The 13,333-nt window shown below is 38.8% G+C and overlaps 1 protein-coding gene across 3 annotated transcripts in view; it reads left to right on the top strand.

The window, feature by feature from the left end:
• The first annotated feature begins 8,880 nt into the window (after positions 1 to 8,880).
• LOC124163884 overlaps positions 8,881 to 13,333 on the top strand; it is a 65,453-nt gene continuing 61,000 nt past the window's right edge. For all 3 annotated transcript variants that reach the window (XM_046540993.1, XM_046540992.1, XM_046540991.1), the window contains exons 1-2: positions 8,881 to 8,972; positions 12,808 to 13,053. In XM_046540993.1, the coding sequence (XP_046396949.1) occupies positions 8,909 to 8,972; positions 12,808 to 13,053 (310 nt within the window). In that variant the 5' untranslated portion in view covers positions 8,881 to 8,908. The remainder of the gene's footprint in view (positions 8,973 to 12,807; positions 13,054 to 13,333) is intronic.

Here is a 13,333-nt window from a genome sequence, read left to right as displayed (position 1 = left end):
ATTTAAATTAGGTTTCAATGTTAATTTGTCATCTTCAGGTCGATTATCATAAGCAATGAAACCTAGATCAAAGTAAATTTTATTGAATAGATATTATGTAATTGAAAACCTCTCCAGATTATGCCGTAAACAGTGGCTACCTACATACAGACCAAACTCGTGTCGGTTGCTGGTCGACATTCACCTTCATACATGGACTGTATGGTGGAATAGTCTCTACCCTGTCAGTTCTCCTACAAAACTTGAAAGTTATCTTGGCTGTTCTTTCTGCATTTCTACTTCCCTTTGATGCTGGTCCTCTTGTAACATCTCTATCCATATTTTACTCGGTTGAAGAATCAATGTTTATCCAGTCCTTGATGATTAATCTACGTGGCAGAACTTTCCCTCACTCTCCCTCCTCTTATAACTGCTTTTCACCCCTCCGTAAGTCCAAGTTACCACAGTGATTTTCAATTTAGTCAATCCTTTTTCCTACTTGATCATTACTGTGAGGTCTAAGTTTGCGTCGCATTTCTTTACTTTATGGGAGAAGGCACGAGCAGTCTTTGATACATGATATGGGTGGAGATGTATTTGCGCGCATGCATCCACTAGGTTGAGGAAGGAAAAACTATGCTTCCATGCAAGTTGATGCGAATTCTTGAATGTTTTATATGGGCAATCGGTCCGAAATTGTGCAAGTATTGAAGGCCCAATAATCACCACAAGGTCTCCAACCATTATCCTTCTTTGGGACGAGATGTTATAGTGATTCCCATGGCTGGCTGTTCCATTTTGGATCTTGGTTATGAACTCTTGTCGTGTGATGGCTAGACATACTGAAGCAAGGCAGCATGGACTTCTGAGCGCTGGTGGTATAGTTCTGATGTGATGGGCGGTCTCATGGTGAGTCTCTTGCAGAATGCTGGGTGGGAGTGCTAGTCCAGGAAACTTATCGAGAAGAATCATGTTGGGTGATGATAACCACTAGACCATTATGCTGATCGGAACCGAAAATGCAGGAACTCCTCAGAATTGCAGTTAAGTTTTTCCATCTATCAGATCCTTAGAATGGCAGTGTGGCTGTAGCTGGTAGTGGGTGAGAAAATCAGCTCCCATTATGGGTATGGCCATATTGGCAATGATAAATTGCCATGAGAAATCAAGGCAGAGTCAATATCCTGAACCTTTGCAGCCCATTTGGTGTCAAGTTGGGAGTTGGCATATCTGTACGTATTGTGTTGCATCCTGAGTGATGCCCAACAGAGCAAATTGTGCTCCTGCTTGGGCTAATCAGACTATAGGATTTACTGACTAGATTGGTGGAAGCTTCGGTGAGAGCCTGTAGAGTATGCACAGCCTGATGTCGATGCTGTGTATCATGCTCTCCATTGTCTGCATCTGCAGAGAGATGAATTACTCGTTGCAGTTCCTCATTTTCTTGCTTGAGGAGCATGAGCTACCATTGAAGATCCTTCATGGTGCCTCAGCCAATTGTAAAAGAAAAAATAGTCACTTTGTTCGATTGCTGTGATCGAAATGAATCACCACTGGGGTCACCATTGTTGGAGAAGGCACAGAAATTGAAGAACCATGTGCATACCATAGGCTACTTCATTCTGTATACACACCTTGCAAGCAGATAACTGTGTGACTTCAGTGTTTGAGTGTGGCTGTGTATATTCTGGGACAGGGGTCTCCAAGGTTCTTCATCTTACTCAACACCCAGGCATGGTGAGAAGAATACATTCTACAGTTGAAGTTTCAAAGGTTCTTTTCTTACCTGGACACCCATACTTGGTGAGATGGGAAGGGAGGCCGAGTGCTTTTCTCCTTTGAGATGGTGTCTAATGCATTGCATGCCATTGCCAAAATAGCTCACTCCATCGTTCCAGTGTTAACTTTCCCAGGCCAGTCCTCACGGCAAAGGTGCCTCCTGGAATTTCCTACCGTACTGCCCATTTCGTATTGTTTCCTACCTGTTCCACGCTGGTAATGTGCCTACTACAAGTGTCCAAATGTAGGCCCATTCCTTGGTAAGAAAGAAGGATGCGTTGCCCTAAATTATATGGGTTCACTCCCTGCAAGATGCTCATCAAGGTGAGATAGGAAAAGTATTTCTTGCTTATCTCTCACACAGGCTGGTAGATAAAATCACAAACTCCCACAGCCCAAGGGTTAACTTTTTTCTGTTAGTTGAATTGCTTCTCATTATTCTTTGCTTAAACGACTGCTTTTATATTAAAATAAAGTGAGGGGAATTGCAAAAATTAGGCTGTAATCAGGGAAATGGAAAATTAAAAGTCTTAAAGGGATTTTGGTTGATGGAAAGGAAAGGTAAGTTATGATGAAAAAAAACTTTTTTCACCCATGCTATCATAGTTTTAAAACATAACATAACCTGTAAGTTACATAAGAGTGTGATGAGTTACGAACCACACAAGTATGATGAGAGGAATGGAGGAGAAGCCAAGAAGTGGTGACCCAGTATGGTAGGAGTGCATGACATTCATCAACTTATCTGTTAAAGGGTTAGAAAGAGTCACAATTTTTGAAATGCTATCACAAATGATAATTGAAAGAACTTGCTGTTTGAAAGCCTTGAAATATATGGATTATTCTTTAGAACTGGAAATTGCCTTAAATGAACCATGAATTTCTGGCTATAGTTGGCAATTTTCAAATTTACCACTTGAAGAAATCCTTATTTTATAATTGAGGTCAAAAACAAATTAAATGAAATTGTAAACAATTCATGAAATTACTTTCCCAAAATCCATGTTTATGAATGTAGTCAAAATGTGAAAATATTTTACGGTGACCAGGCAATAATGGCTGCAGCTACCTGATCTTGCACCCAAAGAGCAACAATCTTCCAACTCTCCTTTTTGATGAAAGGTGTTCTGGTAAGAAGATATTTTAACTTTTATGGAAGAATTAACAGGAACCACAAGATGTGGAGATAAAATAATTTTGTTTGAATGAAGACAACTGTTGGAATGAGCCAAATCGAAGTTTTAAAAAATAATGTAGTTTTCCTGTGCATGGACAATGGTGCAGCAAAACATTAGTAGCAGAAGGTGAACTTGTATTAACCACAGAAATCCCAGATAACAACTATAATCAACATTAATATTTGTATAAAAGTCATAATTTGGCCACACACATGCTTTCAGACTAGTGTAGATAGGCTGCACAATTATTTCACTGAAAATTTTCCAAAGTAAACTCTTGTATTCTTTCCATTCTACCCTCGCAATTCCTTCCTTTTCTACATATATCCTTGTGATTATGCTTCATATTCAGAGCTTAATTGTGTGTTGCCTACAATTACAGGAGCTAACAGGTATAACCAGATTTTGATTAAATGAATGGTGGAGGGTGATACACACTTTGTTGAAGTCCATAGTAGGATATGAATTAAAGATACTTTGCTCTTTTCCACATAAATCATTATTTATAAATGAGTCAATGTGTTCCACAGCACTGCAGCATCATCATCAGCAGTGAAACATGTTGACTCATTTTTAAATGTATATGTATCTGGGAAAGTGCAAAGTATCTTTACTTCATATCCTACAGGTTTTGATACATACAAGGAAACTTCACTTTCAGTATCTTTTGTGTCTTGAAGTACAGGGCAAGGAAGAAATTTGGCCCTGGCTTTGTGGTGAAGGTGTATCTTTCCTTAGATGATGAGCGTTTGAGTTTTGAATTACTAGGTTTTCAAATATGTTCTATTAAATGTGGTTCTTGTAGAAAATGGTAATACTATGAATAAATAAAAACTATTACTATTTTTGTTATCAATGGCAACAAAATGACGATACATGTAAAAAATCGTTGAAAATAGTTGGCTCTACCTCCTTGAAAGTAACACATCGTTGCTGCATTCAATTGGGGTAAATAAGATGCTGTATTGCATTGAAGATGATTTGAAATGTTCAGTTGCGGTCCAACCTCATTAAGTTATTTACTTCAACTATGGAAGGCGATAAGAGGATATAACCTTGGTAATGGTCCCAGGATGCTCGTAAAAAAAGTCACCAGGGGACTATGGGTTTACATCACATCCAGTCGAGTCCATACGGTGTTAATTGTATCACGTTAGCAATTATAAACCCTTAAAATAATTACATACATGTTAATGTGTCAGCTGTCAACGTTGCTGTTTGATATATTTGCAGAAAAGAAAGTGAGCAAGGACTGGGAGAAATTACATCTAGAGATTACTGTGGTTGGATTTGGGGTGGTGTCAGAGGGTGCTCGCAGATTTTTCAAGATACCAGAATTATCTTCCATTACTACACATGCCTTTTTTCTTTATGCATTATTCTCATTAAAGATATCACTGCCAGTGCCAGTATTAATCTGATACAAGTGATGTATTTATTAATGTATTTGGTCCCTTTAACTTTATTAATCCCCCATCTCTCAAGTATGGTTATATCAAACCCCCTATACTTTCTCCAGTACACTGCAAGCTGTGAGACGCAGATGTGGACACCCCTGATGTTTCAGGGAGGAATGATTGATAAGAGTGGAAGGGGATAGAGAAGTATGGGATCATCACCGGTGGGGAGTGGTAGGTCATCTTCCTAATCAAAGAAACAGCCAGAAATCAGAGGGTAAAAATGCAGCCTGACTATATAGGTATATATAAACCGACCACCTAACCTCACCCCCTCGGAGTCTGCTGCCATCAGGAAACTCCGAAAAAAACGATAAAGGTTCCCCAGACGTCGTACTTGACACTTGCAACTATACCGTGGAGTGCAATAGACTATTAGGAGACTCCTCCTAATCCCTTCTCTTGCCAGACTCTAACTCTGATGTCCACAGGGAATTGAACGCCCTACTAAAAACAAAAGGTCCCTCCGAGGGCCTAAGCCAGTCGAACATTTCCCTTCTTTCACTGTCTCACACCTCTTCGCCATCTTTCTATATCCTTCCTAAAATTCTTAAATCAAATAACCCAGGCCACCCCATAGTTTCCAGCCGAAACTCTCCAAACCTCTCTGCATTTGTTGATTTCTATCTCCAACCCTTCTTTCAGTCCCTTCCATCATACATCAAAGATTCCCATGACTTCCTTTCTAAACTCAATTCTATTTCCCTCCCCCCCTATCAGCCCATTATCATGGCCGCCATTGGTGTAACCCCACTGTATACCTCAATCCCTCATGCTGAGGGACTCATTGCTCTCCACCACTATCTTACACTACAACACACACCTCAAAACCCTAGCACTGACTTTCTTCTTGATCTTTCCCATTTTATTCTCACCCACAATGCCTTCTCTTATAATAATAACTACTATATGCAAGTGTCCGGCTGTGCAGTGGGAAGTAGGTTTAGCCCTTCTTTTGCCAATCTTTTCCTTAGCCTGTTCGAAGAAAATTTCCTTACAAATTACCCTCCAAAACCTCTTCTTTGGCTTAGATACATTTACAATATTTTTCATCTCTGGTCTCATGTCATCGACTCTCTTAACACCTTTGTCTCTTCACTCAACTCTTCTACCTCTGTTTCTTTCACTTCTTCTACCTCAAACACTAATATCACTTTCTTAGATGTGGATATACACCTTTCTAACAATATGAGATTCAAGATATCGGTTCACATCAAAGCTATTAACAAACGGCAATACCTCCAATACAACAGTTGCCATCCACCACACACCAAACTTTCCTTATTTTCTCTCCATCCGTGGACATATGATCTGCAATAACCTCGAAGACCTTCGGAAGTTCCTCTCCAAACTACACACGTCCCTTCTTTGCTGCGGGTACCCCAAAAAACTTTTAATTAATAAAATAAGAAAAAAACAATGTATTTCTAATAAACCCCATGCAGATGAAAATTGCTCCCCATCTCCGCTCACTATCATGGATCACCTATAAGAGACCACCTAATCTAAGCACCATTTTCAAAGCCACCTGCCCTCTTCAAAAATCGCAGTCTGTCACCACCACCCCACCCTCACCGTGAAACCATCCCAGATGTAAAACCTGTAAGAAATTCTCTCCACCCTCAGCCATTTTTCTCCCCAAACATAAATGCCTCCTGATATTTCCCTCTACCACCTGTACTTCCACCAATATCATTTACCATCTTCATTGCAACTTCTGCCCTGCTTTCTATGTAGGCCAATGCAACACCCCCTCAACCTCAGCATAAATAATCACCGTGCCTCCTGCTGTCCTTCATCCCCCCATGCATCAGTACCCACACACTCTTTGTTTCACAACTCCCTCTTCAATATAGGGTGGTTTCCTATTATTTTTTTATTGCCTAAATTGAAAGATTATTACTCCTGGAGTACGTATTTCACGTTTTTAGATTTTTAAATGACGATATCTATTTTTCGTGATTAAATGAAAAGTGAAAAATTTCAAGCGTGCGAAAACGCGACGCGTAAGTAGGAATGATGGGAAAAAGTCCGTGGGACGTATTTCTGGTTCCCCCTACCGCCTTGTGAGGTGACCTTGGGCGAGGCTCTGAGCGTTGATAGGATGCAGGATGCTAGCGGGTAGCTGAGTACCTTGCTGGCTGGTAGTGCTTGGCTTAAAAAAGGTTTATTAATACCTTATCAAACGAAGAAAACTTTCCGACCATAGCCAGTTTTAATAGGTGATTATTAAGACATGTTTCCCTGAGCTCCGTGGCTCATGTAAGCATTGGTAACCTCAGACTATGTATAACTCCTATCCTTTCGTGTAGAAACTAGGTCCCTCTGACGTCACGTGGAGTGGCATCGCATGGGCGCCAATCTGGCCTTTTTCAAATGAGGATAAAATTTGACCCTTGCCATTCGTCTGAATCGGTATTTCTAAAACCAAATAATTTGTGAATTATGAATACACTAATGGTGGGTAACGAATCGGAATCAATGCCTTTCGTTTTCTTTGATGAAGGAAACTACCCTATTAACGTTTCAAGGTGTAAGTTTTGCCTCTCTCCCCCTACTGGCTTCACCCTCAATTTCCACACCCATCGAATCGGCACACATTTGGCATCTGCAAGCCAATAGCTTCCCTGGGTTGAACATCTCATGCTACCCCTCCCCCTCATAAGTCCCTCTCCTTTCCCTTGTCCGCTGCATTCCTTTTCTTCTCCCCATTTAGTGCTCTGGTTGAGAGAGAGGCTACTGCTTCGAAAGCTCCGAGTTTTATTTTTTCCTGTGCAAGTTTTTGTTTTTATGTGTCTGTGTTTTAATGATGGTGACTCGCATTTGTAACTTTAATATTATGCGCTACCTGCATCATTTTTCCTCATCATTGTGTATGTAGATTCATGGAAAAATGAATTATTATAGAATGACTAATCCTGAGACCGAGAAGAATACAAGTAGTGTGATAAAGCTGAGGTATATGACGAATTGGAATGCTGTCCTCGTGTAAGTAACCAAATGCAACCAAAACGTCATGATTAGTACATTATTAATGTACAGTCCCGAGCTGGGACACAGGGATGTATCCTGGTGCGCCCTCCAGCCTCGAAATCTTTGGCACCCTCCTTTTCCAAAATACAATTTTTACAGTAAGAATACCAACATTAAGCAGATAACTTGATTTCAATGATACCTCATTTAACAGCATAATTAACACCTTATTGAGTAAACGAGGGAATAATTTATATTAATATGATTCATTCTGGATCATTCTGATAGTCCTCCCCCAGCATAGTGCTGGCGCCCTCTGGTCATGGCCGTCCACCGCCCTAAGAAGGGGTCCAGCACGAGCCTGCTAATATATTAAAAGGAATATACCAACCTCCTTGACTGAATTCGACTGCAGCAACAAAGAACCCATGCAAGAACCTTATTAGGTATTACCCTTAAAGGGTTCTTACAACGATCATATTACGTACTTTAATCTTATGCTTCTTGGCAGCAACCACGAATATTTCAAAGGAGGATATTCGAAGTAGCCTTCATTCGTTTTGTCAACCACCGTGCATTTTTATGGGTTCACAGAAATCGCCATTTTTGTCGCTGACAGACAAATTGATCCGAGTTTCGCGGAGAAATAAGGTATAATTAGGGTTATTACTCAAAATTTACGTTATTGATGATGTGATTTATAAAATTCATAACTCTTCAATGCTATTCCTCACAATTACACAACTTTTACTAAAAAATATTTGTAAAAAGTGGATGACATTTTACTCATCACCGCGCCGCGGACATTTTTGAAAGCCGATTGAAGTGCGACCGTCGTGGGGTCGTGGCTACAGCAATGCGCTTTCTAAGAGATGGCATTGGGTCGCCCGTATGCAGTCCCCTTGGCTCAAGAGCTGTATGGCTGTATTTACTGGTTAATATTTACAACCTGCTTGCCAGCTTGCCTTCAGCCAAGATCGGTGAAGAACTTTAGGGACATTGCCTTCCGCTATGGCCATCTGTTTCAGGAAACAAATTGGTACGGAAATGGTTTAATGCGCACTAGATTCAACACATCCGCTGACTTTAAAGAATTGATATCATTGTGGAGGAATGTTATGATTTTATGGCAAAATGTCTTGGAATAGTGCTCTCATGTATTTAGAAGTTGATTCAATTATCATGATTTTTAATATTTGGCGGGCGGACTCGCATCATAATAAGTTGTCAGATAGCAATAAATTAAAATTCAGAACATTTCCTAATAAGACCAGTTTCGACACAATTTTCAATCATGCGAGAAACTGAGAATATGAACGTTATCTGAATATGAGTAATCGTTTCTCAACCTCGATCACAGATACGAGGGTAAATTTCGGCGGAAGATGAGGAAAGAAGAAGAGGAAAAGGAAGCGGTTTTGAACATCGGCTATCGCGAGCAATATCACTGATCACCATACGTATGTATATTTCCTTGTTCCTAATTGATGAATTTCTTAGTCTTAATATGCATTTCCCCGGGTGTGGACAAAGCTTTTAACCATGGAAATGTATTTTTTCGATCTGCTGTTATTTACGGCCTTTTTTTCATCTTCTCTTCAGAAAGGTAGGTATATTTATTGTTGTACTTCATCCCTTTCAATTTTTTTAAAGAAATAAGCTAATTCTGACATTTTTAAAATCATTTTTTTGAATTAACGTTTTCCCATCGCATTGGTCGCAATTTGATACCTGCCCTGCATATACGCTCAACAATCGGCCACCGAATCAAATCCGTTCATCTAGATAGACCTTATAATACTAGATGAGCCGATTTGATTCAGTGGGCATTGTTGAGCGTCTATGCAGCGGATGTTATTAGCATCACGAGCAAATAGGTGCGTATAACCTAGGTGGCTATGGTGGCTATAACCAAATTTGACATAATTCGATTTGACTATTGCTTCATTTATGGGTGAATTTTTTTCCTCCCCAAATATTAAGCTCTCCCCATCAAATCCCATTTGATTTGTCTGATGCAGAGCTTCTATCAATTAATATGTTTGATGCAGATCTCCCTTCCTTGGTTCAGACTGTGGTTGGGTCACTATATAGGTGGACTTCACGTTCTTTTAGCCAGGCGCATAACCAGAAAATTTGCTTTGGGAGTGTGTGGGAGGTATGCGGGTTGCCTATACTGATGTTATTTGTCAACTTGCTTACATCAGGAAACATAGGCGTACCCAGGCGGCAGCTGCCCCCACTGGAAGAAAAATAAATTTATTTAAAATTGAAATTTTTTAACAAATTTCCTTTTAATCCAAGAAAAGTGATATGAGTATAAAACATGTAAGCAAGATAAATATATTTTTTCCGAGCAAATAATTTTAAAAACCAATGAAGTGCTGTTATAATGTTTTTGAAATTTTGGTTGCGTAACCTTTTCTGCATTACAACTTGAACGACCACGGCTTGCCCCCGTCTAGTTTTGATCCTGGGTACGCCCTTGTTAGGAAACCTTATGTTTCAATATGTAAGCTTTATGTGCCGCTTACATTATGATGAAAGTTATACAACAATTCTAATGTCTGTGGGTTGCTATTGGCAGAAATTATGAAAAAAAATGAGGAAAAATGACGTGTCAAAGGGTGGATGCCCCTAGGCTAGTGGTTTCCATAGCAGATGTATTATAGGTAGTCGATATGAGGATAAAATTTTTATGGGTGGAAGCGCACAGCCTCCGAAGCCGCAACCCTTGCTGCGTGCTTACTTCTAGCTGTTGTATAAAGTTCAAGGTTCATTCGGAAACCTCCTGCAAAAGGGAGCAGGTTGAAGGGAACACAGGGCAAGCCACTGTTCAGGTCTGTCGCATCAAGGCAGTACTTAGGCCGGTTTTTTCAATTCTTAATTGGATTCTCACTTATCTACTGATTTCTTGTGGAGCAGACCACAAGAAAATGAACACATAAAATCTTTCTTCATTACAGAATTTATAAGACATAAAAGAACATAGTCACACTTGGATACATACATATAAAGTGGCATAAAAAACCAAGCACAATGCAAAGCATTATCAATAGGCAGCTGTACTTTCAAAACAAAAGAAGATGATAATCCAAATTGCCAACATATGTTATCAATATGAATAAAGCATCAAGAAATATTACGCACTCCAACACCAGTATCAGATGGAGCTACGTGGGATGTGGAACCCAGATGGCATGAATGCAATATATTTATTGCAATTTCTAACTTTTGTTGTCAAGCTCCATTCAGAAGTAGCATCTAGGGGTGGATTTGTGTAACATATGGAATGTATACAATGAGTGCAAAATATAAGCTAGCTGATGGGTTAACCCTGATGGGTTGTGGATGGTCGACTTGTTACAGTGATACTGTCCAGTCTGCCAAGATTTATCTTAAATCTGTAGAATAGGAGCACCAAGTTTTATGGCACTAACTTCTTTTGCTAAAAGGTGACAAGTGCAAAATGCAGAGAATTATGTTCTAGATTTGCTATCCCTCTAGCGGAGCTGAGGTGTGACACATTGGTGGGTATTGCCACTGCAAATGTGTTAACGAGATCCACCACAACTGAAAAATTTAAAACCAATGGTTTTCTTACATTAAGTCTAAAAAGTTTTGCTTTCACAAATGACATTCATTGATGCTAAAAAGCAATCTAAGAGAAAACAGGATGTGACCATTTTGTGCTCATATTTTTAATCAATGCTCTTGTAAGCTCCTTGAACCACGCGGTGATGATCATATTATATGCCACTATACTGTAACAAACTTGATTTACACATTTGCGAATAATTCATTAGGAATATGGTTACCAGCCTTATTTCATTTTCTATCATGACTTTTATGATATTGAAAATACATATCAGTGTTTACTGCAACAACTTTTAAAACACGTAATAGTTAGATGTAATCAAAATCTTTTCTTTGCTTGGACAAGGGTTTTTTTAAGTGTGTACTAAAGAAAAAATAGGGATTTTCAATTTCTGTTCCCAGTAAACAGCTTGGAAAGCCCAATTTATTTTACCATCATCACACAGTGCAGTATAATTTGTGGAGCATATTTTGTAATTTTTATAGAGGAGATGTTTACGTAGTGTCTTGGTGGACCCACCTAAAAGTCTATTCCACTTTAATTATTGACAATTTTTCTGTAAAGACATTTAAATATATTTTTATTTTCATAAAATACTACAAAAATGTGTTCCGTAACTGCCATATGCTTAGTACTTGTCCATTGATGGCTAAATTTGAATACAGAAATGACGTATACAAACAGAGATGAAGGTTGACACCCTGTAAAAGGCTTTGAGATGTATTTTGAACGTGAATTGACGATAGGATGTAGCGAGATATTGCTAAGGTTATACTGGACATAAAAGGGTAAAGAATTTGGTAATACATTGATCAAATTACCTACAAGCCTAGTATTCCAGTTCAAATAGGGTAGTTTCCTTCATCAAAGAAAACTAAATGCATTGATTGCGATTTATTACTCACCATTAGTGTATTCATAATATACGAATTATTTGGTTTTAGAAATTCCAGTTTAGACGAATGTTGATGGTCAATTTTAATCTCATTTGAAAAAGGCCAGATTGGCACCCATGCGATGCCACTCCACGTGACGTCACAGGGACCTAGATGCTATACTGGACTTTCCAAGTACAAGTAGATAGGAGTTTTACATTGTCTGAGATTACCAATGCACGCATGAGGCACAGTGCTCAGGGAAACATTTCTTAATAATCACCTATTAAAATTGCCGTTGGTTGGAAAGTTTCCTTCGTTTGATAGGGTAGTAATAATCCTTATTTAAGCCAAGCGCTACCTGCTAGCAGCCTGCATCATTGCGGCCCTCATAGCTTCGCACCAAAATGGCCTCACACAGCAGCAGCGGGATCCAGAATGACATCACATGGCCTCTTCCCAGAATTCATACTTAGCCATGGGATTTTCGCACGCTTGAAATTTTTCACTTTTCATTTAATCATGAAAAATAGATATCGTCATTTAAAAATCTAAAAGCATGAAATGCATACTCCAGGAGTAAAAATCTTTCAATTTAGGCAATAAAAAATAATAGGAAACCACTCTATTGCGGTGAAGTCTTGGTAAACCCCCCACTAAAATCCCCAGTGTGCATTTTCTTATACTACCTCTGAACTTCGTAGGTAACTCAGTGAAAGGATATGTAGTCTATACCTTGAATCAAATATTCCATACTTCCTGTCTGCACAAAAAGCTGTAAATATGTGGTAACTGATAGCCCATGACCTCTTTTTTGTCTAATGATTTATGTGCTGGTGATAAAAATTTAAGGATTGAGGGCTATCTTTGGAAAAAAATAGTTGTTTTAGACCATCTGTTAATTATGTGTGAAATAATTTTTTTGGACTAATAGATTTGTTTCCTATTGATTCCATCTTTTATTGTAGATGGTGATACTGGTAACTTAAAGAAGGAATGTCATGCACCAGAATCATATGCCAATACCATCTGCTCCTTAGATTCAAATGATATTAATCTAACTTTTCCTGTTCCATCAGAAACCAAAGTTCATTGCTTTTGCTCATACAATGGGAACAATGTTACAGACAAACTGATACCACTAAAAAATGGGAGAAATGTCACCTTAATATGTCAAGACAATGGAACTTGGAGCAGTGATCCACCTATTTGCTGTAAGTAGAAGTGCCAATATGATAAATTAATTCAATCACATTGCAAGTGTCAAATGAGTTCATGTTGTTTTGTAAATGTGGATGTGGTGATGCAAAATGCTCAGCTAAAACAATGTGTCAGAATTAGGTCCTTTAGGTAGCACGAAAATTTTTATCCCAGTATATTATATATGGGGATCATTTGAAATTTAACCATGGCTTTGATTAACCTTCACTTTTTCTTCTTATTAATTTAAAACAAAATGTGAAACATCTTTTATTGAAGATAACTATTCAATCC

The sequence above is a fragment of the Ischnura elegans genome, chromosome 8 (assembly GCF_921293095.1).
Source record: "Ischnura elegans chromosome 8, ioIscEleg1.1, whole genome shotgun sequence".
In the NCBI taxonomy this organism is placed as follows: domain Eukaryota; kingdom Metazoa; phylum Arthropoda; class Insecta; order Odonata; family Coenagrionidae; genus Ischnura; species Ischnura elegans.
Note: the sequence above shows the minus strand (reverse complement) of the source record. Positions and strands in the feature narration are given on the sequence as shown.